At 47.5% G+C, this 27,233-nt stretch overlaps 1 protein-coding gene across 1 annotated transcript in view; it reads right to left on the bottom strand.

Moving 5' to 3' along the window:
* Positions 1–605: 605 nt before the first annotated feature.
* SRRM3 (serine/arginine repetitive matrix 3) overlaps positions 606–27,233 on the bottom strand; it is a 61,615-nt gene continuing 34,987 nt past the window's right edge. Inside the window, exons 6-13 of the mRNA XM_074190415.1 lie at positions 25,719–25,781; positions 25,488–25,523; positions 23,015–23,065; positions 21,999–22,103; positions 21,189–21,360; positions 6,117–6,496; positions 4,531–4,668; positions 606–1,647 (exon numbers count right to left, since the gene is read on the bottom strand). Of these exons, the coding sequence (XP_074046516.1) occupies positions 1,413–1,647; positions 4,531–4,668; positions 6,117–6,496; positions 21,189–21,360; positions 21,999–22,103; positions 23,015–23,065; positions 25,488–25,523; positions 25,719–25,781 (1,180 nt within the window). The 3' untranslated portion in view covers positions 606–1,412. The remainder of the gene's footprint in view (positions 1,648–4,530; positions 4,669–6,116; positions 6,497–21,188; positions 21,361–21,998; positions 22,104–23,014; positions 23,066–25,487; positions 25,524–25,718; positions 25,782–27,233) is intronic.

Below are 27,233 nucleotides of genomic sequence, written 5' to 3'. Positions count from 1 at the left end.
ATGAAAGAGACGGGTGGATATGCTAGGAAGGGTTGTCTACCTCACAGGAGGGCCATCCTGAAGGTTAGTTGATGGAGCCACAACCCAGAAGAAATACAAAATGGCAGGGGGAAGGGAGAAAGGATATTTTGGGCGAATTTCCTTCCTGAGTCCAACAGTCAGATGGATGTGATACCTTGCATCTCCTCTCCCCGCCCCAAATGTCCATCCCTGCTGTTGGGGGATGGCAAAGTCAGCTACTCCATCCTCTTGCCTCTGGGTATGTGCTTCTTCAGCCACCTTAGATCAAGAGCTAAGTCTCCTTTCCTTCCTTGGAATCACTCCATAAATGGCCCTGTGGCTCAGTGGTCAGGGAGGTTTTCTTTCCATTTAATCTAAGTCCTACTCACTGTATTGTTGGGCTATTCCTCCCAGTTAGTCTAATGGGAATTGAAGCCAGATGCTCTCTTTTTCAGGAGCATTCTTGGACATCAAGCATCGAGTTCCCCCAAGAGAAGGCCAAAGGAAAGAAAGGAAAGTCCTGAAGGCTAAGGGGAAGAAAAGAGCTGAGAGAGGGAGGCAGATGAGAAGCAATTGAGGGCCTTGGAGAGTTACCAGGCCTCACGTCTTCTGCCAACCAAGCAGGGAGGGGAAGGGGGCTGGGGCTACATTCAGGGAGGGAAAGGTTTCATCTCCTTTTGCCAGTTCCCTAGGAAGGATGGGGTGGGTGGCTCAGAGCAGAGTCGAGTCTGGGGCTAGGGATTGAGCTCGTCCTGTGTTCAGTGGCTCTTGGTGCTCTGGGGAAGGGCCCAACCCCTTCTGGAAGCAGTAGGATCCTGAACTTTGTCATCAGGCCCTATGCCCAAATTGGGCAGAGATCTGTGGGGTTCTGGGGTGCACCAACCCCATTCCCTTAAGGACAGGATTCCCCTGTTGCCAACCCAACCTGTACAACAAGTCAGAGGAAAAGGGGCGAGAGGATGGGGGAGAATCTTTCTTCCCCAGTCAGGCTTAGACCCCCCCCCACTTCTCCCCAAGAATCGCCATCCACCTGTTGGTCTTCTCTTTGCCCCCAAACTGGAGGTAGGGGGTCTCTCTGGTGCTGGTTTGGAAGGTGTAAGTGATGGATGGAATGGGTGAGTTGGCCTAGTGGGGCCTTTGGCCTGGGCAGCCCGGCTATCTGGGTCCACCCTGTGGGGTATGAAGAAATATGAAGAGAGCTGGCGGTGGGGGAGTGAGTGGGCATGTACGGAAAAGTTTCCCACACCCCACAGGAGAATGGCTCCCCTGCCCCTGCCCCCTGGCTGTCCTGCCTCCTGGTCCTCCGAGCCCGACCAAGCTGGGTCCCTCGGGCCAGGGGGAGGTGGGGCTGGGGGCTCTTGGGTGGGAGCAGGAAGGAGCAGGCATCCAAGGGAAAGGGATCTCTCTGGGGTTCAGAAGCCACCGCTTTCCGAGCTGCTGCGGCTGTTGTAGCTGGGGCTGGGGCTGGGGCTGGGGGTCCTGGAGGGGCTCCGAGTTCGGCTGCGACTCCCACTGCGGCTGCTGTAGCTGTCCGGGCTGTGACTGCCACTCCGGCTGCGGCTATAGGAGTGGCTGCTCCAGGAGGAGGAAGAGGAGGAGGAGGAGGAAGGGCTGGGCCTGTAGTAGGGGATCGGGCGTTTCCGGGCACTGCAGAGAGAAGGGAAGGACACCAGGTTCAATGGCAGCGGCGGCGGCGGTGGCCACAGCAAACGCAGCAGCAGAGTTGATGTGGCCCAAGATTAGTCTGAGCACTTGGGTAGAGAAGCTGGGATTGGTGTGGGAAAGAGCCAGAGGACCCTATAGTCAGAGCTGGCCCGCTTTACAGATGAGGAACCTGAAGCCATAGAAAAGGGAAGCAATTTGCCAAGGTCGCCCACTGATTCCAAAACCAAAATGTATTTCCGATCAATGTTTCCCCCATTCTAAAGCTCAGGAGAGCTCCCCTCAGTTATCTGGTCTCATTTTGTGGTGTTCAGAGGGTGGGAAGGAATGTTGTCCAAGCCTCAAAGGCACCTTCATTTCCTGGTCTTCTTTTTTGAGAAGAGAAAATTGAGGTTCAGTTGGGCAAGTGACTTGACCAAGGTCACTCAATAGGTTTACAGCTATATAGCCCAGGGTACTTGAATCTGGGTCCAGGGCTCTTCCCACTGGATCAGAATAGCTTCCGTCTCTCGGATCTTGGGGAAATGACCCTAAGGGCCATTCTCCTCATCCCCAGGAAAAACATAGGCACTCAGTCTCCCTCCCCTTCCCCTGCTTCCCTCTTGGGTGCTCAGGTTTCTAAGAGATCATTAGTCTAGAGCCAGGAAGCTGTGGCCAAGAGAGGAGAAGAGTGGTTAGAAAGCAGCACCCCAGAAAGCCCGGTTAATACAGGGAAGGGACGCACTGGAGTTAATGAGGGAGAGGCAGTCTGGTTTGGGGGAGGGTAGGAACCCCCAATGGCTCAATGGTCAGAGTTGGTGACTCTCCCCACTCACGGATGGGAAAAGATAGGAACAAAGTCAGAGCAGGACGGAACCCTAAAGTCCAGCTAGCTCAACCCCCTCATTTTTCAGATGAAGAAACTGAGGCAAAGTTGCTCAGGGTCATGGTGGTACTAGCTTTTAGAAAAGTGACTTAAAAATGTTTATTGGCTGAGTGGAAGCAGCTGGGAGTGACCCCAGGGCCTCAGACCCCCCAAACCTCAGAACTGCTCCCACTATCTCATGACCTTGGATCTGATGGAGAAGTCACCATCCTCAATCTTCACCCCTTGCATCTGATGGACAGAGAGAAAGTAAGGCTTGGGATGGGGAGCCCTTCACCCAGGAGAGACCCAATAGTCAGTTCTTGAGGGTGGTCCTAAGTCATAACTGGCATCTAAAGAAGCCACCAACTGCTTTGATTTCAGGGTAGGCTCTGACATTCAGCTTTGTTATCTCATCTCAGGAGGGGGCCGTTTCAAGGGGTTTCTGAAGGAATCCATGTCCAAAAGGCTAGGTTTTCTCTGTCCTCAGTCTGAGTTGGGCATGCCAGCTGTTTTTCCCTTCTCATAGACCTAAAGAGAAATGCGGGAGGGGGGCAAGATGGCACATGTGGAACTTGAAAGGGAGAAACACATGACCATCAGGCCTTGTTTTCCTCCCTCCCTAGAGAGGACTGAAAGCCATAGGCAGAAGGGTTAGTCTTGTCAGAGGCGGACAGACAGACTAGGAGAACCTCACACCTCACACAGGGATTTTCCAGGCGTCCCTCAGGAATGGGGAAGGGTCCTGATGTAAAGTTGCCATAGTAACCAAGCTGGTTTCCCCCTCCCCCATCCTGGCCACAGCTTCCCTCCGGCTGGAACCTTGAGATGGAAGGGAAAAAGAAGAGGTCAATAGGAAAAGGGGTCCTAAGGATGAATGGGAGGTCCCAGAGGACCCTGCCTCACCTAGCCCTGCTGATAAAAGGCCGGCCTTCCACAGCCAGCCCCGGAACCCAAAGGATTCCACACTGAGCCAATTCACCTCTCTCATGCTTCAGATCCTTACCCATCGGTGTCAACATGGAGCCTTGGGCCTTGACTCAGCTTCCATTTTGAACATTGAGCCTCTATTCCCGGCACCCCAACCATCGTTCTCAACCCAGGTGAGACGGACTTCCTGTCCTTGACAATGAACCCTGACCCTGAGCCCCTGATACAATAGCTTTGACAGGAAGCCTCCATCACTGACTCTGAGGCCTCAGCTCAGACACTGAGCCCATATCTTTGACACTAAGCCTCCAGCACTGACCCTGAGCCCCTATCTCAAACACTGAACCCTTATGCTTGATACTAAGCCTCCATCTCTCATCCAGAGCCCCTTGCCTAGACTTTGAGCCCTTAACTTTGACACGAAGCCTCCATCATTCACCCTGAGCCCCTCTCTCAGACATGGAGCTCTTATCACTGACCCTGAGCCTCTATCCACAATGAGCCCTTATCTTTGACAATAAACCTCCATCACTCACTCATCTCAGACAGTGACCATTTAACTTTGACATGAAGCCTCTATCACTCACCTCGAGGCCCGACCCCCAATCACTGAGCCCTTATCTTTGACCTTAAAACCTCCATCACTGACCCTGAGCCTTTTTCTGACATGGAGCCCTTATCTTTGACACTAAGCCTTCATCGCTGACCCTGGACCCTCATTTCAGATGCTGAGCCCTTATCTTTGACCCTGTCTCCATCCCTGACCTGGGCCCTCAATCCAATCATCATCCTTCCTTGATCTCCCCCAGGGCGTCCCTGTCTCCAACCCTGACATTGGATTTCCATTTCCATCAGAGTTCTGTTTTCTGGCATTGGTCTCTGAACCCAAGAATGAGTCCCTAACCCCAGCCCAGAAGGCGCCACCATTTTCTAGGAAGCTCTCAGAGACGGGATGAATCTGTCATTCCTATTTTCCAAGGTCAAGTATTACCAGGTCAGCTGCCCCAGATCCTTTTTGTACTGAGCCCATGACCACCGCCACATTGCAGCCATTCTTGATCAGGGCCCTCCCGTCTCCACCTTTAGCCCCCTACCTGGTTATCCGCCTGGGCTCCATGAAGCTAGGTGAGTCCCGACGCCTCTTTCGAATGGGTGAGTAACTCCTGGACCTCCGTCGGGGCCTGGTGGCCTCCCCCTCTGGGTGTCTTGTCCGGCTGTCACCTTCCTTGTCTCTGAAACAGAGACAGGGCTCACATTACCTGAAGTTGCTAGTGAACTCAACCCTAGGGCCAGGCCTAAGGAATTCTAGGTCTGCTTCCCCTTAGCCCTTTCTCTTCTCATACTTTCTCAAAGACCCTGTGACACAGAGGCTGCCATTTTCTAAAACCCCTAAGCTTCAGGGCTGCCTTGCGTATGTCCCCAGCTCATCCCACGGTGGCCTGCTGCACACTCAGCATGACCCTGCTGGACCTTTTCATTTGGAATTCTTGGAGGATCTGTGTGCCCTTTGCCTTCTGGGTACTGCCATTCTAATTGATCACCCCCCTTCCCTCCTGGCAGGGGCTTGCCAACTTGGGGTTTTCTTCCATGGGGGAGAAGGGTGTGACTTCTGGGAGTAGAATTTGGAGGAAGAATGGTTGAAGGTCCAGGAACGAGGACCTAGAAGGGATGCCTCCCTCTCTTTTCCACCACTAAGCTTGTATGGCAACGAGGCCTCCCTGGGGGAAGGCACTTTATCACACTGAGAGCTAGCTGTGGGGGATCATGAGCTTTTTTCAGAAGGCCCAGAAGGGCTCTAGCTGGAGACACAAGGCTTGGGGAGGGTGCTAGGTGTCAGGGCTAGGTGGGGAGGGTGCTGGGTGTCAGGGCTAGGTGGGGAAGGTGCTAGGTGTCAGACCTGGGGGCTGGGGCGCTAGGAGTCAGGGCTAGGTGTCAGAGCTGGCTGGGTTGGGGCAGGGTGCTAGGTGGGGAAGGTGCTAGGTGTCAGACCTGGGGGCTGGGGTGCTAGGTGTCAGACCTGGGGGCTGGGGTGCTAGGTGTCAGGGCTAGGTGGGGAAGGTGCTAGGTGTCAGACCTGGGGGCTGGGGCGCTAGGAGTCAGGGCTAGGTGTCAGAGCTGGCTGGGTTGGGGCAGGGTGCTAGGTGTCAGGGCTAGGTGGGGAAGGTGCTAGGTGTCAGACCTGGGGCTCTAGGTGTCAGGGCTCGGCTGGGGAAGGTGCTAGGTGTCAGGGCTAGGTGGGGAAGGTGCTGGGTGTCAGACCTGGGGGCTGGGGCGCTAGGTGTCAGGGCTCCGTGTCAGAGCTGGCTGGGTTGGGGTAGGGTGCTAGGTGTCAGGGCTAGGTGGGGAAGGTGCTAGGTGTCAGGGCTAGGTGGGGAAGGTGCTAGGTGGGGAAGGTGCTAGGTGTCAGGGCTAGGTGGGGAAGGTGCTAGGTGTCAGACCTGGGGGCTGGGGCGCTAGGTGTCAGGGCTCGGCTGGGGAAGGCGCTAGGTGTCAGGGCTAGGTGGGGAAGGTGCTGGGTGTCAGACCTGGGGGCTGGGGCGCTAGGAGTCAGGGCTCCGTGTCAGAGCTGGCTGGGTTGGGGCAGGGTGCTAGGTGCTAGGACCGGCTGGGCCGGGGGATCGGGTCAGGGCTAGGCTGGGGCCCCAGTCCCGTCCCCACCGGAGGCCCACCGGGCTCTCACTTTTTCCCGGGCCCGCAGTGGCTCCGCTCCTGGCCGGGTTCGGGGCCGGGCTGGTGGGAAGCCCCGGACGCGTCGGAGTCGCTGCTGGAGCCGGCGCGGCTGAGCGATCGCGGGGGGCTCCGGGGCGCCGGGGCGCGGGGCCGCCTGCGCCCTTTCCGCCGCGGCGCCGAGGCGGCGGAGCGCGAGCGGCGCCGGTGCTTGGCTTCTCCCGCTACGCTCCCGCAGGCGCCCCCTCCTCCTCCGGCCAACCCGCCTCGGCCGGGCCTGGCGGGGGGCTGCGGCGACGCGGAGCCGGGGCTGCGAGCCTCCTTCCCCCGCGGCGGTGTGGTCAGCGGCGGCTCGGCTTTGGTGTGGGGTCGGGGCTCGGGCGAGTCGGGCCTCTGAACGGGGGACACAGAGAGAGAGAGAGAGAGAGAGAGAGAGAGAGAGAGAGAGAGAGAGAGAGAGAGAGAGAGAGAGAGAGAGAGAGAGAGAGAGAGAGAGGAGACGAGAGACAGAGGGGGAGAGAGGAGGAGGGAAGGAGAGAAGGAGAGAGGGGCTTTTAAAGAGAACCTCCCGGGACGCGCTGTGGCTCACATCGTCAACGCACGGTGCATTCTGCAAACTACACCGACCCTGCTGCCCTGCCCTGCCCTGCCCTGCCCCTTCTTTCCTTCCTTCCTTCCTTCCTTCCTTTCTTCTTTCCTTTCTTCCTTCCTTCCTTCCTTCCTGATCACACCTTCTGGGTGGGCCTCCAGTAAATGCAGCTCATGCAAGTCTCCGCATGCAAAACCACCAAGAGAGGAGAAGGGGGACCAGGGTGGGGGGGCATCGGATGGGGGTGGGGTGGGGGCAGAGGTGATGAAAGAACCATTGGGGGGGGTGGGAAAGAGAGCAGAAGGGCAAAGAACCCAAACCGATGGCCTTCCACCCGAAGGGAGAAAGGATGAGGGTGGGGGAGAGGAGAAGGAAGGAAGGGAGGGGTGGCGGTGGGAAACGACACTTAGGACAACCACAAAGGGATATCACAGAGATGGCAGGAACCGAAAAGGTGGCCCCAGGGGGCTAAGGGGAGCAGCGTGTAAATAGAGAACAAGAGAGATGGATGGAGCTATATAATGAAGAGATGAGGTCAAACAACACACAGATGGCAAAGGGCTGGGGAGGGAATGGGCAAGGGGGAGGGAGGGAGGGAGGGGCTGGGGAAAACTCAACTGAAAACAGAACCAGAAAAAGGAAGAAAAAAAAACAGAAAAATAAAAAAAAAACCACAAATGTCATAGATACTGAAATAAAATATGTCTCTGAACTCCTGGAAACTGATTTTATTTTTCTTTTTGACCCTGCCGAGAGCTGTTGAGCTGTAAGTAGCTTCATCCTATTGTCTTTCTTTTTCTCTCTTTTTTTTTTAATTCTGATTTTTAAGTCCCTCTTGGTTAACGTCCACTTACCAAAAAAGTGGCATTTCCTCCTTTAGTAGGTAAGGTGTGAAGAGAAGGGAAAAGTGGGGCAACATAAGTTCATCATTAGATTCACAAAAATGCAAGAGAGATAGATAGAGAGAGAGATCAAAATGAACCAACCCGTTTCCTCGACCTTGGCCTTGCCATCACCAGGCATCACCAACTGCTGAGCCACTAACTCAGGAAGGAATGACTGGTGAATTAGCTCACCTGGATCTTTGCTATCCTATTTTTGTTTTTGGGGGGGGGGGTGTGGATATAGATTTGCAAACCAAGCTTTGAAACAGGTTGGACAGGGATCACCTTGGATTTTAAAATAAAGGCTGGAAGCAAAAAAATCAAAACAATAAAAGGAAAAGGCTATCTGTGCTCATTAGTATTCTGCTGAGCTTATCTGCTTTCAGCAGAGATCAATAGCTCACCCTGGAAGGAGGATCCTGAAAGAGGGGGCAGAAGCCTTGGAAAGAACCTTTGGAAAGGACCAAGTGTGGAGGGAGTGGGAAGTAAGCTAGCAGGAAGGGACTCTTTGGGAACACTTCTCAATTTTCTTCTTCTATCAGTCCCACTAGGGACATGTTTTCTTGGGGTCCATGGATGGGGATAGGATGGGCGTTGGAGAGGACTATAGGGAATAGATCTATGAGGAAGGCTCAGACCTTGAGCAATGGCCACACTTCTGTCAATGCAAGGAGGTTTCCAGGGAAGAGTTGCTTTCCTGAATATGATGTAAGGCAATCTTGAGGGTCAGTAATGAGGTATCTATTTTAGACCCTGGGGTTAGGAGAGGAAGCTATTTGCCTATATCTTCCTTTTAGTCAGAAATGAGCTTGACCTCAACTGAGATCCTCCCAAGGGAATCCCCACTAAAGGATAATCAGATCCCCAAGACTTTGAAACCTAAGTTTTGGTGGAGAGAAATGGGCATAATGCCAATGGGCATAAACCAAAGAAAGGGATGAGGACAGCTTCCTTAGGGTAGCCAGTACTGGAAAGGCTCAGACCTGGCAGTCATGGTAACACCTTCTAGTGTCTTTGGATGAAAAGAGGGCAGCAGTGGCAGGAGGGATGAGCTGATTATTTGATTTAGACCCTGTTTCCTCTCCACCATTAGACCCATCCACCACACCCTAAACCCAGGCTCAAATATCATGAGGTGGCAAAGCAGCCCTGCAGTAATGTTCCCTCAATGGCAGGAGAACCCAGTACACATGACAAGTCTGGCCCATGACCCTGAGGAATCATCTCAACTGTATCATTTCAAGTATCCAGAACCCTACTTTTTTGTCAGCAACAATATCCTGCCCCATCCTTCAATCTGAACCCCAGGTTAGGAGGTCAGGAGACCTATACTCTGAGTTCATCCCCATTATCAACCAATCCTGCACCTTGGGCCTCAGTCTCTTTTGCAGGATCTTTGAAATGGGGAGAATTATCCCTGCCTCCACTCCAGTCTCCCAAGACATATAACAAAAATAAAATGAGTAGCTAAAAATAGGGACAGTTTTGGAGGTAAAACTGCAGAAATGCACTCCTGCCTCCCAAACTTAGGTCCTACCTCCCCCAGGAAGGCTCCTCAGATTATTTTGTATCCTTATTAAATGATTCCCTAATTCCATTGATCTCTCACTCCCTTGAACTCTGTTAGTGTCTAAAATTTGGTAGCCAATTGAAATTTCTGTATTTGCTGCTTGTTTTATCTGCCCAGTCACACTGAGCAAGGACAGTGTCTCCTTCTCTTGACTCCCCGAAAGGGTTGCCTATCTCCAGCATGGGTAGACAGGAGATAGTCTTAAAGTGTTTGGTCAGTTCTGGAATGAAACTTTCAAAGGCCTCCGAAACTCATAGCCAGGTGAAGATCTATCTTTCAACCCCATTTCTGCCAATGTTTGAATTTCTCTCTCTTAACAACATCCAACCATTATAGACATTGTCTTCTTCCAACCACATAAGTCACTTAGAGCTAAATTCCATTAGACCTATGTACCCCTAAGCTCCTCCTTCTCCTCAAGCATCATCTTCCTACCCCAGGAGCAAGAAGAATATGGACAGGATTCATTTGGTTGAGAAGTTGACTTTCCTCTTGAACTTGAAACTTGGAGAGGGGAGAAACTGTGAGATCCTGGGGAAAGTACTCCAGGATTTCTGTTTGAGATTGGTTGAAGAGTGGAGGTAGGAATAGACCACAAAGACTCCTGCTCACCTGAGTTAATAGATTTGAGGCTGAAATGGACCGTAGAGGTCATTTAATTAATCCAAAGCCCTGTCCCCATTTTATAGAAGAGAAAACTGAGGCTCAGAACACATAGCAATTCATAGACATGGAACTGAAACTGAGGTCCTCTGGTTTAAAATCTAACTCTCTTTCTACCACATTAACACCCTCCCCCTCCAAATCCACCCAAACTCAAGCTGACGTCCCCTCACCTCTGCACATATAATCACTCTTAATACTATCCTTTTTGAGGGGACAAAGTATGCTGTTAGGGAAAATGCTTATTTGTAAATAAATAAAGCTAGGAAGTTACAATTGCCGTCCAATAGCTTCATAATCATTTTTTGGTATTCATAAGTCATTCTGGTCATATGGCTTCTTCCCATTTTGTTCTATCATCTCTCCTCTCCCACTTTGTCCCCCAAACTCTGATGCTTCATGCCAAACCCTGGGAGTTTTCCTAGCTTTGCATCTCTCCATCTTCAAACATGCCTTCCCAACCTTGTATCACCTTCAGAACAATGATTATATGGCAGTAATAACTGAAGATAACAGGGATTTGGAAATCAATAAAAATCAGTTGCTAGTAGATGAGGGAGAGCTTTGGAGGTTAAAATGGCAGAAACATACAGAGATCACATCCACTTGCCAGCTGGAGGCAGAGGTGCTGGTACTGCCTCTACCAAACCATCTTCCTGGATGTGACTTCAAAAATAACCTAACAACCCTGAGCCTCAGTCTCCCCAACTGCAAAATTGGGATAATTCCCCTCTCCCTGCCTCATGAACCATCGAATGAAATTGTGTGTGGGGAAGGTGGGTTTCTTTTTGGGGGGGTGTAGGTCAAAGAAAGCATAAAGCTTGATACAGACATGAGTGCCTTAGTCCCATCTGCTGGTAGAAAGAGGATGTAGGGCAGAGATGAAACTTCAATGGAATATCCTGATAGCAGAGAAGGAAAGAAAAAAATGAATGAGTCATAACTCAAATATTTTTGTAACAGCAAAAAAGGGAAAAAAAATTCCTTTGCTTTCAAAACTCCAATCTCAGGTCTGTTGAAACTGAGGTTGGTTGGCACAGTGAGCCCTCCCAAACTTTCTTCTTTGATTGGAATGGGGACTTGTCTGGTAGCTCTTATTCATTTTTAAATGTCCCTGGAACCTTGGGGGAAGGAGGTATGATGTGGGAGGTCAGACATTGTTAGTGCTCTGAGATATGGTCCAACTGAAGAGTCTTTGATGGTGAAATTATAAGGAAAGGCGAAGCCAAAGAAGAGGTCAAAGGGAATAGAGTGCCAGTTATTTTACCAAGGCAGAGTTCTCTCCTTAGTCTACCCTTTAATCCCTCCTACCCACCCCTCAAGTTTGCTTCCTGTGAGAGAAAGTAATCTTGGAGTCAGGGACAGACTTCAAACCTGCCTCTGTTACAAATGAGCTCTGCGGGGTTATATTGGATGCTTCCTGTATGAGACTGAGAGAAGGGATTGTAGTTGGATTTTCTTTCTATCTCAAGGACTCAGCCCATATAAAGTAAGCATTCTATGTATGCTAATTGATAGATTGGACAGGTCAATTAGCCTGTAAGTACTCCACCCACAGACAATATTCTAAGACTATAACATTTTAAATTCATTTTGTGTTCTGCTTCTGTGGAGAGGAGTTAATATACCAGGAATCTCCTAAACTGCAGAAATAATGGGTGTGTGAGCTTTCTCTCCTCTCTCTCCTCCCAAAGAACCTCCCCAACTCTACATTCCCAAAGAAGAGTCACAAATGGAGATACAAATAAACCCAGGAGAAGGAAGGTTCTTCTCCCCTCCATGGGAGACAATGGGATGGGAAGTCTACTAGAGAAAGCAAGGGACCTTTCTTAGGGTGAGAGGAGGGATTATCAGGGACATGAGCTCCTGAATCCTGGGTGGCCTGATTAGAGTTCCTCCTAAGGTTGAGACCCAACTAGTTAAGAGAGAGGGACCTCTATGTCCCCTCCTGACTCAGATAGAATTCAGAATATTCCATTTTATATTAAAAATTCTAGTTGCCCATTTTTCCATAAAACTTTTAAAGGTGGGAAGGAATTCGGGGGCCAACTAACCTAGCCTTTACTTGAAGACCTTCAGTAAAGGGGGAAGAAGCCTATTCTGTCTTTGACAACTCTTTTTTTTTTGTGAGCATTTTCCTTCTCAAGGCAGCTGTTAAAACCCAGCCTTCTCTCTCTCTCTGAAGGCCAACTAAATTTCAGTGCATACAAAACCATTATGTTGCATGACTCAGCTCCCACTTTTGGTGCAGAGGCTACATTCTTGGGGAGCTCCAGGAGGCACCGCTGAGCTGTCCTGCCATCTTCCCCAATTTGTGGTCCATAGCCACTATGCCAGAGCTCTATCATTTGCCCCAAGATATCATTAGCTCTGAGAACCCAAAGAAAGCCCAAGGGGAGGAAAGAGGAGGAATCCATTCTGCCCTAGGGTCCCCCCCCCCAATGGGAATGTTCGAATACCACTTTAACTCAATGACGCCCAGTCAAAACCCACAGGGAGAAGGAAAGGGGGATTTGAGGTAGGTGAGAAAAGAAGGGCAGATTTCACTCAGTAGTCTCTTTGTGACAGATTCCTTTTCATAATGGAAGAAGGATGAATTATTTCTCTTCTTCCTGGCTGTCATTCTGAAGCTTCCTGGAAAATCTTGTTGCTAAGGTTTAGTACCAAAGGGTTGTAATCATATTCAGGGCAGTTGGGATCAAAACCAATGTATCTCCTTCCTCTTTCTTTCTCAAGAGAGCCCCCAACCTGGCCAGTCTGAGAGAATGGCTTGGCAGGTTGGGTGAATTTTGGTTACCAGAGGAAATCCAAGGGACTCAACACAATGCACTGTTCACAACAGGAAATACAGAATCAAGAGGCTAAAACCACACAGAAATGCATTCTAACAACAACCAGAGAAAGCAGGACAGAGAGAGAGAGAGAGAGAGAGAGAGAGAGAGAGAGAGAGAGAGAGAGAGAGAGAGAGAGAGAGACAGGCAAAGGAGGAAGGAGGGAAAAGAGTATAATGGAAGGAAGAAGAGAAGGAAAAGAGTAGAAAAGGAGAGGAGAAGGAAAAGAAGGAAAGTATAGAAGGAAGGCAAAGAGTATAGAAAGAGGGATTGAAGAGGAGAAAAAGAGTAGAAGAGGAAGGAAGAGAAGAAAAAGTATAGAAGAAAGGGAGAGGGGAGGAAGAAAAAGGAGACGGAATATAGAAGGGAGGAGAAAGAAATTCATGAGGGAAAGGAAGGAAAAAGAAAAGGAAGAAAGGAGGAAAGGAAAAGAAAAAAGATGAATTAGAAAGGGGGACAGAAGGACAATAAGGAAACCCCCCCAAAACAAGAAAGGAGAAACAAATTATCTTTTAGCTTTTAAAAATATGTTTAAAACAGAAAATTACCAAAAAATCATATGTAAGAGAAAGGAGAGGACACAGGAGAGAGAGAGAGAGAGAGAGAGAGAGAGAGAGAGAGAGAGAGAGAGAGAGATAGAGACAGAATATATCACATTAAAACCAAGCTCAGTGTTGCAAGGCTTATCTGGAGATGGGAACGTGCGTAGCCAGACAAATACCTACCTTCTGATTGGTCAGTGACAGGAATGCAATAATAACAAAGAAAAGAAAAATCTCCCATTTGGATGCAGAATGGGAAAAAGACAATGACTCTTTTTAGTATTTGCCACTTTCCACCCCCGGCTTATAAGGCAGTTGCTTTGACTGGGGCAGGGGAGAGGGGGTTGCACCCCACCCCCCTGTAGGGTGGCATTTCTGTACCCCCCCAAGCAGCCATTTAACTTTGCTCTGCTCTTGTTTGTTTTGGTGGTTGTTCCGAAAGTCTGAGCTGAGTTGCCTTCAACTCTCTTACCGACCGAGACCTTCCAGAGAGCATGCAATAATAAGCGGCAGATGGAGATGGAACAACATGGAGAGGGCCCATATTGAGGTGGAAAGGAGGGAGGAGACAGAGATGGGGGCGGGGCGAGGGAAGGAGGAAAGAGACCCAGAGAGAGGGAGAGGGAGAGAGAGGAGAGAGAGAGAGAGAGACAGAGAGAGAGAGAGAGAGAGAGAGAGAGAGAGAGAGAGAGACAGAGAGAGAGAGAGAGAGAGAGAGAGAGAGAGAGAGAGAGAGAGAGAGAGAGAGAGGAGAGAGAGAGAGGAGAGAAGAAAGCAATCCAAAAGAAGCCAATCAGTGTGGAAGGATGAAAGTGGAAAAGAAAACTGTCTTTTTAAAAGGGAAGTCAACTAGGTTGGATTTTTGAGATTTTCACCACCCCCCCCCCCCCCACCTCTGGCCACTCAGGACATGCTATACAAGTAAGGGCTTTTTGCAAAAGAAGACAACTCCCACTCTAAGTCTCTTTGGCCTTTCTGCTTGGAAGCAGGGAGGTGGCCCTCCTAGAACTTGCACGATTTTCTCACCTCCTTAACTTCCTCCCCAACTACCTTAAGTTTTACTAAAGGGAAAGGGACAGGTTTACTTGTCTGTCCAGGTCAGCTTCTGGCCTGTGGTTGGAATTTAATAAATGCCTGTGGATTTTCTGCTTCATTCTCTTAGGAAAGACCGGAGTTGGGTGGGGAGATGCTGATATCTTCCTAGCCAGTCCCAGATGGAGCATCACCCTTCTCCTAATCAGGCATTAAACTGACAAGCGGGGGGGATCTAGAGAGGGCAGACTCCAGTGCCATGGCAGAAGGTCAAATAGAGACTAAAGGAAAGGCTCAGCAGAGGAATCTTTACGTGCTTAGAGGAAGTACTAGTTACCAACTGCAGTAAGGATCCCTAGAACCTGTCTCTTGCCATAGGGATAGGACATAAGAATATGGATTGGACCTGTCATTTCACTGGTAGAATGAACTCCCTCTACCAATACAGGTCAACACCTTTTCTGTAACTTCTATTCACAGGGAGTTGGCACAAACTTGTCTTGTCCAATCACACAACCAGTAAATAAATGTCAGAGGTGAGACTTGAACTCAGGTTTCATGTCTTTGAGATCAACTATCCACCAAGCCATGTTGTCTTTCTTGGAATGAATAAGAGTTACATAGTGAACTTGGGGGAGAGCTTATGGCTCTGCTTGAAGTTCAGGGATCTCTAGGGAATGCACAGGACTAATTCATGACTTCTTCCTAGAAACAGGCATACATTTCACTTTAGGCAGTCAATGCGTTTCTGAAAAATAGGAATGGAGATGCATATTTTGTAAATTAAATCTCATCTAAGATCACCTAAGAGGAATAAACTATTTAAAAGAAAATCCTTTTAAAAAGTGGACAGATTTTCTGATCAAATGAATAAGCACCCAGTTTATTTGGTTTAGACTTTTCCTTCTTCTGGGCCCCTAGGACTAGGTCCATGTTTTTTTTGAAGGGTTCTCTCTCTGACCTTGATAGGGGAAGGATGATAGTAGGTGTGTCCTGTGATGGAACAGAAAAGCACAGGGGCCAAGGCTACAGGCTTGGAAGCCACAATACCGAGGTCTTTGGAGACATTCCATTGGAGGATGCTAGGGGAAGGAGCAAAACGTTGGTATTTTCCCATGTCTTCTCCCAAGTTCTTTATAAGGATAGATAAAGTGGCAAAGGACAAACTACACATCATGAGGACTCGCCTGGTATGTTAGCCCAGTGTTCTCATGAATAGCATTGATTCTCAGAAGGTTGCCCAGGACCTATCTCATATGGTGAGTCAGTGGCGGGAAGGAAAGGATAGGCTTCTTCCCATTCACTTTTTTCTAGCTTCTAAGGAGCACCAAACCAACCACTGATAGTAAACCAACAGATTATAGTAATCAATGACAGGTTGGCCTAATCTTGCTTCATGGCTCAGCCAGCCAGTGACCTGGCAAGGGGGGAATCAAAATGACAAGTTCCCTCCTTCTACATTCTTATATGTCCTGTAAACTTTCTGAAATTCCACTGGTTTGGAAATTCTTAGAAGTCTCATTTGTGCCCGTGGCCTTGATTGTTGAATTATAGGGTAAATGACAACCATCCCCCAAAGGGATCTGTAGGTATGCTCCAAAGTCTATAGTTACTCTTCCATCTTCACAAGTCAAGAGTATTCCTCATCTCTTGTATTCTCCTCGTTGTCCTGTGATGAATCTGTACTTCAAACTGAGCTATCTGACAACCTTTCTTTGTCTCCTTCCAGAATCTTGGAGCTCCAAGTGGAGCTGGTTTTCTGGAGGTCATATAGATGTTGATCATATCATATGATATCATATCATATGATATCATATCATCATATCATATACCTTCTCCATCCTCTTTCTTTGAATAATTTTTTAAAAAATATTTTGCAAGGCAATGGGGTTAAGTGGCTTGCCCAAGGCCACACAGCTAGGTCATTATTAAGTGTCTGAGGCTGGATTTGAACTCAGGTACTCTTGACTCCAGGTCCAGTGTTCTATCCATTGTGCCACCTAGCCACCCCATCCCATCCTCTTTCTTTGGAAGTTGAAATAGGGTGGAATGAAAAGATCATCAGTCCAAGAGTCAGGAGACATCTAGGCTCTGGTATTTATGAGCTTTGGGATATGGAATAGATGATTCCCTCTTGGATCTCAATTTGCTCATGAAGTGAGGTTGACCAAATAGCCATTGAGACCCCCTTTCTGCTCCATTATTTTATAAGCTCTTTGTAATTCCAAGACATGAAGCAACTCGAGGCCTTATCCTATGAGAGGCAGCAAGGAAGCATAGTAGATAGAATATTAACCTTGCAGTTAAAATAGACCTGGGTTCAAATGACATTAGATATTTGTTGTATGACTCAAGACAAGTCACTTAAGTCAGTTTCCTCATCTGTAAAATGAAAAGATTGAGCTCAAAGGTATTTAAGGTCCCTTCCAGAATGCAATCTATAATTCTGTGGTCCAATGGAAGGTTCTAGAGGAATGGGGATGCTCATTTGACAAGGGTATTCCCAGTATGAATTGTTTCTTTCTACAGTCATCTTCCCTTTTAAATTCCAGTTACAGGGTGGGGGGTAAAAAAGAAAAAGTTTGAAACAATGATCAGTGTCCACTTGAAATTCAAAAACATGTCTCTGCATTGATGTGGCCAAAGGCGTCCACAGCGACACACACAAACGCAAAATTCTAGAACGACACAGTAGATACCAGAAAATAAAATAAAAGGAGAAATAGTACGCATTTCTGTACATTACAAACAGAAAAAAAATAAGGTCAAGAAAAGAAAGGGGAAAAAAACACAGGACAAGGTAGGTGAACTTCCCCAGCCCAGCCCTTGCCTGCTGTAATTCCCCATATTACCACGATTCAAATGGGAGGCTAAAAAACAAACAAAAACACAGATGGGATTAAAAAGAGTTGTGTGGCTTTTTAAAAATAGAGTAAGCAAAAGTCTCCCCCAGTACGTTGTCATCCCCATCCCCCACCCAAAACATTTCTTGTCATTTGCTAGACTCCGTGACACCCCAACCTGAAAAAAAGGGGCTAGATCTCCTCTTGGCTTTGATTCTACTTCCAAAATACATTCCCAAGGGAAGAAGGGGAGATTAGATAATGGTAGCCATCCCACCCAATAGTATTCCAAGCAAAGGGAGAAAGAGAAACTTGCAAGAGTTTTCCTCAGGGAACTGTTTTCAAAAGAGATTCAGGGGGCATGGTTATCATGGGACAGGAAAGGTGGCCAGATGGTTGAGGACCCCCCAGTCTATTAATGGTAAAGGAGGTAGAGGAGTAGAGCTCATTTGTTTTGTATTCTGGGAGAGGGGTGATAGCTGACTGGTCTCTCCTACTTCCTTCCTTTGTCACTCCTTTCAACCTGGATGAGTTTCATTGAAATTAGTTCAAAGCAGTTCAACGTTGAGCCCTCTATTTGGAGGGAAATCGTTTTGGGAAGTGGGGGGTGATACCTGATTTCTTCCTGGCTTTTAGGATTCAAGTCTTGTTATTGCCTTATGAGAGGGTTTTAGGGATCATAGGATAGAACAGCTGGTAAGGTCCTGATAATACTTGATAAATTTAAAACCTTTGGGGAGGGGGGGGGTTCTTAGTCTCAGTGTTCTCAAAAGCAAAAGGCAGAGAACCTTAAAGGAAGAGGCAAAGAGTCCTTCTTTGACAAAGAGTCAAAGTTTGTGTTTCATCCTACCAATCTGACTACACGGTTGTTGCTGTCCTAGGTGCTAGCCATAATCAAGGGAAAGAGGACATGGGCAGGATTTTCTTTTTCTTTTGTCTTTTCTTCTCTTTTTCCTTTTTGCTATGTCTTAGAAGTGGGACTTCTCTAAAGTGGATTAAGGCATGCATCTATTTGACATGCTAAGCAACTAATATCACCCCTTCTGGTCTTCACAGAAGGGTGGGCATTATCATGTATGAACTAATTAATGAAGGTTGTGAGGCCCTTTGAAAATAATGATATACTGGGAAACTCATGTTTGGCTCTTTCCTTTCTGAGTACATGGGTAAAGTTCCACTAGGTATGTGGGTGTGGATCTCTTTGGATTTAGGGGTTCAGTCTACTCTGATATTGTGGGCCCCATTTTCTTTGGATTCCTTTGGCTATTTCCATTAGTTTTCTGTATCTGTGTCTCTCTGGGTTAGACTGGACCTTGCTCTATTGAGTATATCCTATAGCTTTGGAAACCAATAATAGATGATCCATTTAGATATTTCCTGGGTTGACCTCCAGAAGGGAGTATCTCCTCCCTGATTCACTTCACTGTCTTTCAGTTATGGACCAAAGAAGAAGCTTCCAACTACCAGGAGGTTTTGGCTGAAGAGAGCTCAGAGGAAGGACATAAAGAATATTCCATTCAGGTTGGATTGTAAATCACTTCCTTGAAATAACTCACTTCTTTTTTTAAGACCTTGGGATGGTAACATCTAGAAAATAGAGATATTTTCTTGGGTTCTCTTAGGATTCAAAAAATAGTTGTTTTCTTGTCTAGGGAGATGGGGAAAATTTATTTAAAACAATCAGGGAAGAATGAAAGGAAACAGCTAAAAATTGAAATCAAAATCAAAACCAACACATACATGGCTGCTCTGCTAAGATCTGAGAGGTGGATATCAAACCCCAAGGACTCAGGGGATGAATTGTACTGCACATAGCTCTTGCTCTGAGGCAGGGGAAAGAACAGAAAGGTTACCTAAGGCAGTTGATATTCTAAAATCCAGAGGACTTAGTTATAGTTTCCTAGCCCCAGCAAGATATATCTTGACCCTCATGCCTAGGGATAGACAAAGCAGATTTTGGATGGGCAAGAAGTGACTTTGTATCCTAGAGGACTCTGTGATAATTGGACTAAGTATTCAATGAGTTGAGGCACATTAGAAAGGAAATTGAAGCAGGATTCAAACAACTTGAATTCTAATCCTGGGACTAGTATCAACTCCTTTTGTGTCTGAAGATGAATCCCTTAAACTTTGTGACTCAGTTTAGATTAGAAAATCTCTAATTCAGTGCTAGCTCTGAAATGCTGTGATTCTAGACTCAAAATAGAGACAAGTGCCAGGTTCCCAGCCCTATCTTCACCTTCCGGATAGGAGGAGTAATGAATGTGGAGTTGTGGAGACTTGGGTTTAATTGAGTTCCTATAATCCTCTCATCTCCATATGTGATCTCCGAATGTCCAATGCCCCCCTCTGCGCCTCAGGAAACCATGCCCTCCTACAAAAGGGAGAGGTATCAGAGAGATCTGGCTCATGCCTTAAGAGGGGAATGAAATGATCCAGTGGTCAATGGAATCTTTCAGTTTGAAGGGACATCAGAAGTCTAGTTCAAACTCTCGGCCAATTCCAGAATCCTATCAAGGGGCCGTCCAGCTTCTGTATGAGTATCTCTAATGATGGGGTGTTCATTACTTACCAGTCACTCCATTCTGTTACTAGACAGCTCTAATTGGTGGGAAATGATATTGAGCAGAAATTAGTTTCTCTCAAACTTCTAGTCTTCTGTCCCATGAGACTATACCAAAAAACCCCAACCACTCTTCAAGGCAGAGAAATCAAGGCAGTGAAAGGTGTGGCACAAGTTGGGGCCAGGAGGTTGGTTTTCAAAATAAAAGGCATGGGACATGGGTCCAGGCACTTTGTGTGGGCATTCATAAATTAAATTCAGTGTTGGTGGTGGAGGAAAAAAATTGGACCAGAGATCAGGGGCTTTAAAGGAATGAATAAGAACTGTGCCAAGCCCTCAAAGGTTTCTTGGGGTTTAAAATAGTCTTAGTTTTGGGGCAGTTGGTCCCAGACATGAGAACCTCAGTTCTGGGAGCAAATAATGCCAGGGATCGGTGCTGGAGATGGGTGTGGAGGGGTTCCTAGTGCTGCTGATGGGGCCTCTGTCTTGGGGCTGGGACATGATTACGAGAGATGGGAGTTTGTAGACTAAGTGTTACCATATTGAACCATATAAGTTGCTTTTGGGGACAAAGGGAAAAGGAAAAACCCCTCACTGTCAAATGGGGTCAAAAACCCAAGCTGATGTTGGGAATTGGAATTAAACCATGTCTCCTTAGAGCCAATGCTCTCAGATCATTAGAGATGTACATTTCCTTTTTAGAGAACCCAGGAAACAAAGGAGGATGGGAGTAGGGGTTGGGGAGGGGGATGGCACACTAACAATTTGGAGAGAACATCCAGTCCCTTAAGCCATTTTTCTTCCCTGGGCCCTTAGAGAGAGGGATGACTTCTGAGATCCTGCCCTGCTTTAGATCTGTAACCCTCAGTCCTAGGGCATCCTAATCTGTTTTCCCTGCTGCTTCTGTTACACATTCCAAATGGGGTACTTGGGCTTTCCCCCACTCCCAGCCAGGGGGAGAGGACTCTGGGACCTTGCTCTTGTTAACAGAGGTAAGAGGTTAACTGAGCTCTAAGTGCTCTTTCTCCATTTACTAGTTGGGCCTCAGTTTCTTCATCTATGAAATAGGAATAAGCTTTTCCATGCCTTCTTTATTGGGTGGTAGTGAGAGATCAAATGGGATAATGAATGGGAAAGTCTCTTGAGGAAGGATAAAGCACAAATGGAAGGGACTATTCCTACAACTAATCTTATTCTGCTGCTACTCTGGTGTCCATCTTTCTCCCATTCATAAGATCTCCATCTTCTCTTTCCACCTAATTAGTTTAACTGTATACTCAGGAGCTTGGGGTGAGAAGTAAGGTGGCTAATATGACCTGCTCTTGTGGGGGGTACAGAATGGCTGGGGAGAGGGAGAGGCAGGGGCAATGGACTGCAGTCTCCCCTAATCCCCAACACACACACACATACACACAAAAGGGATGGGATTTAGCTACAGACTTGGTGTGAGAAAGGGTCTGAGCTTGACCCCACTTGACCTTCTATTAATGTGAAATGACCTTTGCCAAAGATTGGGGAAGTGGGTGGAAAGGGGAAGGTGAATGGTGGCAAGAGCCAAGGCTACGTACATCCAGTGGTGTGTCCGATGGGCTGCCTCGGGACTGGCTGGGCCGCCTGCTCCGTTGTCCATTCTGGTGTGGAGACCCCGATCGACTGCGGCCCGAAGGAGAGGACGTTCTGCTCCCGCTGGACCGCTGGCTACTGGCCTTGGGGCCATCATCTCTGGGTTTGGGGCTCAGTCTGTAGCAAGGGGAGGGATGGAGGGAGCCAAGGTGGGACCCTACTACTTTTTTCCCCCTCCACTAAGGCAGTCTTGACCACATGGACCAAGACAAGCCTCTCTGACCATGCACCCTCTCCTTTGCCCCTTCTGCTTAGAGAGATCGAGGCCCAGATCCCTTTTCCAGGATGTCTTCCCAGACTCCCCTAGCCCCCAATAATGTTCACCTGCTCTGTCTTCCAGAATTTGGCATGCTCAGCTTGACAGGTAAGCATTTAGCTTCCACTCCTTAGTATTAATCCCTACCTTTCTCCAGGCCTCTACAATGAGGCCAAAGACCCTTGAGGTCAGGATTCCTGTCTTTGCTTCCTGCTACCCCAATAGAATTGAGACCTCAGCCCTGGGGAGGCCTGATGGAAGTTTGATGAGTGGGCTGCCTGCCTTCCTCCATTGTTCAGTGTCCCAACTCTTCCCTCCCCCCAACCAAATCCAAGGCAAATTCCACAAAAGACAAGGGACCACATAGGACTCGAAGAAAAATCAGTCTTCTCCCATATTTTCCAAACCTTAGGCCCTGAACTCAACCCAAAGGTCTGACCGTATCCCATCCACCATGCCCTGGCCATGACCATGGGTTGCTGTAGGCTGGCCAGCCTACCTGCTGGGTGATTTGGAGCTGCTGTAGTTGGAAGATATGGAGACGCTATGAGAACTACAGCTACTGTGTCGATGAGACCTTCTTGAAGGAGACTCACTATGAGGCCTAGAAAAGGAGAAAGCGAAGGGAAGAGACGGAGAGAGGGGAGGCTGGTTCCATAGGCCAGCCTGGCTCTGTAGCCCTCAGACTGAAGGAAATTCTGGTGCTTTTCTGTTGTTCAGTGTTCTTACCTCTCTCCCTAATCAAACCCTATTCTGGGAGAAGGTTGTGACATCAACCTTCCATCTTAAGGTGAATGAGAGATAATCTCCCATCCTAGGAGTAAAAGTCTTTGTTGTTTTTTGTTTGTTTTTGCAAGGCAATGGGGTTCTGTGGCTTGCCTGAATACAAGTCTTAGACCTCACCCAGGAAGGTGTGTGTATGGGTTTTTTGGGGGGGTGAGGAGAGGACCTCTTCAGATAAACAACATCAGAGCAGATGGTGGAGATATCTTGGGGGCAGGAGGGTCTTCATCAGAACCCTAGCCACAGCAATCAGTGTTGGCTTACAGTTCCTCTGTTTAAGATTGGCACTGACTGGGGCGGCTAGGTGGTGCAGTGAATAGAGCACCAACCTTGGAGTCAGGAGTACCTGGGTTCAAATCCGGCCTCAGACACTTAATAATGACCTAGCTGTGTGGCCTTGGGCAAGCCACTTAACCCCATTGCCTTGAAGAATCTAAACCCCCCCCCCCAAAAAAAAGCTTGGCACTGACCCCTGATATTCTCCAGTGGCCCTCTCTGGGCCTTAGTCAACTTCATCCTAATCCCTCCTACAAAAAGAATAGTTTGGGTGGAGTGGAAGGAGAGAATATTTGCCCCAAATACCTCTTCTCATTTTTCAAAGGCTAAGTCAGTCTATAGCAAAATTCAGGCTAAACCAGAACTCTTCCCTATAGCTTCATCGTGAGTGTCAACCCAGTCTCAGTTGGCTCCTGGCACCCACCCTGAAAGGGGGCAGAAATATGGGTCTCTTACCTCTTTCTCTCTTTGTTTTTCTCTTTTCGTTTGCTTTTGGGGCTGCGGGACCTACAACAATAGGAAACTCAGTGTTCAGGGATTTAGGAGGTGAAGAGAAATGGCCTGGCTCATGGGCTCCTCACCTACCTGACTCTGAACCTACCAGAAAATTCATAAATCCCTGAGAGCTAAGCCAGATGTTGGGATGTTCCAATCTACCCCACAGTTCTGCTTATTGCCTCAAACACAAGGTCACCATCAACCCCTTTGTAAAGGCCACAGACCTCCCTAGAACCAAAGGTTCAGAGTTTACCTTCTCAGAGAAGCTTCCTTAGGTTTCTAATCCCAATTTACTCCATTTTTTCCCTCTGGACAGCTCAGTTCCTTATGTTTACACTCAATAGAGAAGACAACTCATTTGCATGCAGAGTTGAACTAGTCACACTTAGAGTGAGCCCAAGTGCCCAGACATTAATGGGTCTCTATCAAGAAGTTAGACAGTTCAGACAGATCCAGTCAAAGCTGGTGCAAGATGGTTATCCTTCTGAAGTGGAGGCTCTTGTCTTGTGCCCACCCTCTCCTCCCCTCCCCTTCTCCCAACTGTCTCCTCCTCTGAGATTTTAGGTTTTCTTTCAGGTCTGTGTTCAACTGCTCCCTTGGGTTCAGATACTCCCTCCAATCATCTCATCCAATGCCTGCCAGTTGGCTCACTCAGTTTTGCCCTTAATCCAGTTTTCATCAGATCACAACACTGTAAAATGTTAGTGAGCAAAGGATCATGGAACTTAAAAACTGAAATCTAATCCAACCCTCTTATTTTACAAGAAACTGAGTCCCAATGAGGATTCAAACCCAGGACTTCTATGACATGTTTTAGGATTACAGGATTTAGAAATTAGTCTTTCCTATCTGTTAGGCTGCACAGGGGATAGAGCAAAGGACCTGGAGTCAGGAAGACCTGAGTTCTAACTCGATCTCAGACACTTACTAGCTATGTGTCCTTGGCTAAATCAATTCACCTCATTTTGCCTTAGTTTCTTCATCTATAACATTGGTGTAATAATAACACTTGCCTCTGAGGGTTATTATGAAGATCATATGAGAAAATATGTATAAGACAGAGTCCCTGAAGCTTAATAAATAATGTTTCTCTCCTTCCTCTTGCTTATGCAAGCCAGATATGCTCATTACCTCCCCCCAACCACTTTGTTTCTTTTTTGTTTTTATTTTGAATAAATTTATGTTATGGATGTGTTATCTCTCTCAATAAAATAGAGGTTTATTTTTTTCATTAAAAAAATTTTGTGTTTATTTAAGGCAATGGAGTTTGCGACTTGTCTAAGATCACACAGCTGAGTATTTATTAGGTGTCTGAGGTGTCAGATCCTCCTGACTCCAGGGCCAGTGCTCTATCCACTGCACCACCTAGCTTCCCCTATGAATAGAAGCTTCTTGAGGGTAGGGTCTAATTGTATCTTTTTTTTTTTTCTTTGCCTTTGTATGACCAGGGCTTAGCCCAGGAGTTTAATAAATGCCTATTAATGGATTGATAGCATTGGAGAAGGCTCAAAGCATTCTATCCAGGGTTGAGCCTGGCCTCCTTAGTCAGGGCAGCCTCCAGAGGGAAGGAACTATGTCTTTTGATTGCCTTCTCCTAGTGAAGCCTGGCCTGGGATGGGATCCCCAGCAAGTCCTCCCTAGAACTGACTAGAAATGGGTTCTTAATGCTGAACTACTAGGCTGGAGATTTCCACCACTGGAGGGCAGCAGAACATCAAGTCCAATTTTTGGTTCAACCTCATTGTTAAGGTTCCAATGTGAGGGCCTGGAAAAAAGAATCCTAGGCTCCTGGGTGGAGGGTTGGAAAGGACCTTTGAGGTCATCCCACCCAACTCCTTCATTTTACAGATGAGGAAACTGAGGCTCAGAAAGATGAAGTGATTTAGGTTCATAAAACCTAGAGGTCTTCTTGTCAAGTCTACAAGCCAACACGCATTCATTAGTTCTAATTGAAGGCACAATACTAAGAGTTGGGGACACAAAGAAAGGCACAAACAGCCTCTTCCCTCAAAGAGTTCACAATCGGAATTACAGTTAGGGAAACTGAAGTCAAGATGTCAAAGACTTGCCCAAAATAAGACAGTAAGAGACTGGAGGATAAGGTAAAGTGGGCCTTTTGGCATCATGGAGTATCTGAGCTGCTTTGGGGCTTATAGGGAGCATATGGGGAGGAAAAAAGCTCTAAGGTGACCCAGAAGCCTCCCTTTTCCACCTCCAAATCTCCCCAGATCAGGTTACTTATTAGGGGTCTCCATCAATACCCATTAGAAATTCAGCACTCCTTTAGAGTGTGCACCATGTTGGAAGGAGCTTTGAGTTGGGACTGGCTCTCAATCTTAAACTCATTCCTCAGCTTTCAGATCCAACCAACCTTGGTGGAATTGGACCTGGTTTTCCAGCCCTGCCATACCCTTTGTAGGGATTTGCTCACCTGTGTCTCCTCTTCCTCCTGGATCCTGAGTCAGACCTGTTAGATTTGACAAAATGGTTCCCATTTAGTAGATATTTGAGTAATTAAGCCTGCCCTCTTTCCCTTCCATGCCAGGTTAGGGGTAGTCCCTCTCCTTCCTCGTCCTCCTTCCCATGTTTGTCCTGCTCTGTCACCCACCTCACCAGGGCTCAGGGCTCCAAGGTTGGGCAGGGGATGAGGCTTTTTAGGTACCTGTCACGTCTATGCTTCTTTCCATTTTTCTTCTTCTTCCGAAGGGGTGAGGAGCTCCCACAGCTGCTGACATAGGAGAGGAACAATAGTTTTAACCTCTGTCTCCTTGACTGTTTCTCTCCCGCCCTCCTTACAACATGCTCACATTATTGCAACAGGTTCCAAACACTTTTATTCTCTCGGTTCCCCCCTTTCAAATCATCCTGCCCATCAGATGATTGCATTAAATGCTTTCTGCTTAGATCTCATCAGTTACTTCTCTGTTCAGACCCTTCATTGCCTCTCTCTTGTCTCAGAGAATAAAGATCAGAATTGTTTGCTTGATTCAAAGTCCCTGTCTCCATATCTGACATCATCTAATCTCTCCTCACTCATAGCAATCAGAACCACAGACTAATGAGTGAGGAAGGAACTGAGACCACCTAGTTCAATTTGCAGTACCTGACTGATAGTCCCCTCAGACTAGGCCCCCTAACACCTAGTCATCCTGCCTCTGCTGGAAGACCTCCAGGGAGCCACCACCTAGGAAGCCAATTCTCTTTTGGACAACTCTCTCTGTTCAGGAATTTTTCTTTATATGGAACTGAAATCTGTAGCTTTGCCATTTCCATCCTCCCCACCCCCATCACCTTTCTGGTTCAGGTCACTGAGCATCAGTAAAGTAAGTTTAATCCTTGTCCACCCAATAGCTCTCAGGCGCTCAGATATCACCAGTTCCTTAAGTCAAATGTGTAAGTTGATCTGATTGTCACTGTCACCCTCATCTGAATGCTCTCTTCCATATGGCCCTTTTAAAGATGGAACAGCTAGCTTGTCCTTTTTGGTACAGGTCATCTCCAATATGTAATCCTTCCATAGTGAACCGCTGGTGCAGCAGGTAGAGCACCAGCCCTGCAGTCAGGGGGACCTGAGTTCAAATCTGACCTCAGACACTTAATAATGACTTAGCTGTGTGGCCTTGGGCAAGCCACTTAACCCCATGTGCCTTGCAAAAATACTCCCTAAAAACAAAGTGGGCCACTGGCCACCTGGGCCATGTATCTACACCTTTATGGTCTCTGGGTTCATGTTTTCTATACCTTTCACCCACTGCCTCTTGAGTTCCTCCAAATAGTTTAAAGTCCATCTCTAATACCATTTGCTCCAGCAATCCCCTTTGCCTTCCCAGCCTCCTATATATGTTTTATTATGTGTTGTAGATGTTTGGGTTATCCTTCCCCCAAGACTGAGAACTCCCCAGAGCTAGGACTGAGCCTAAGCTCAGTCTTTTACTTTTCCTCAGCTGTCTATCATGGCACTGCACACACAGCAGGTGCTTAACCCATTATTGGCAGGTTGAACTGAATTAAACTGAACTAAACCAAATTGAATTGAACTGAATCGCATTGAGTTGAATTCAGTGGTAAGACTGGGGCTACTCAGGTTCAGAAGAAAGCAGTTAGGAAAGAATCCCAGATCTCCCCATCAAGATGGAGGATAAGTACTTGGGAATCAGGAATATGTTCAGAGATAAGC

The sequence above is a fragment of the Macrotis lagotis genome, chromosome 5 (assembly GCF_037893015.1).
Source record: "Macrotis lagotis isolate mMagLag1 chromosome 5, bilby.v1.9.chrom.fasta, whole genome shotgun sequence".
Classification (NCBI taxonomy): domain Eukaryota; kingdom Metazoa; phylum Chordata; class Mammalia; order Peramelemorphia; family Peramelidae; genus Macrotis; species Macrotis lagotis.
Note: the sequence above shows the minus strand (reverse complement) of the source record. Positions and strands in the feature narration are given on the sequence as shown.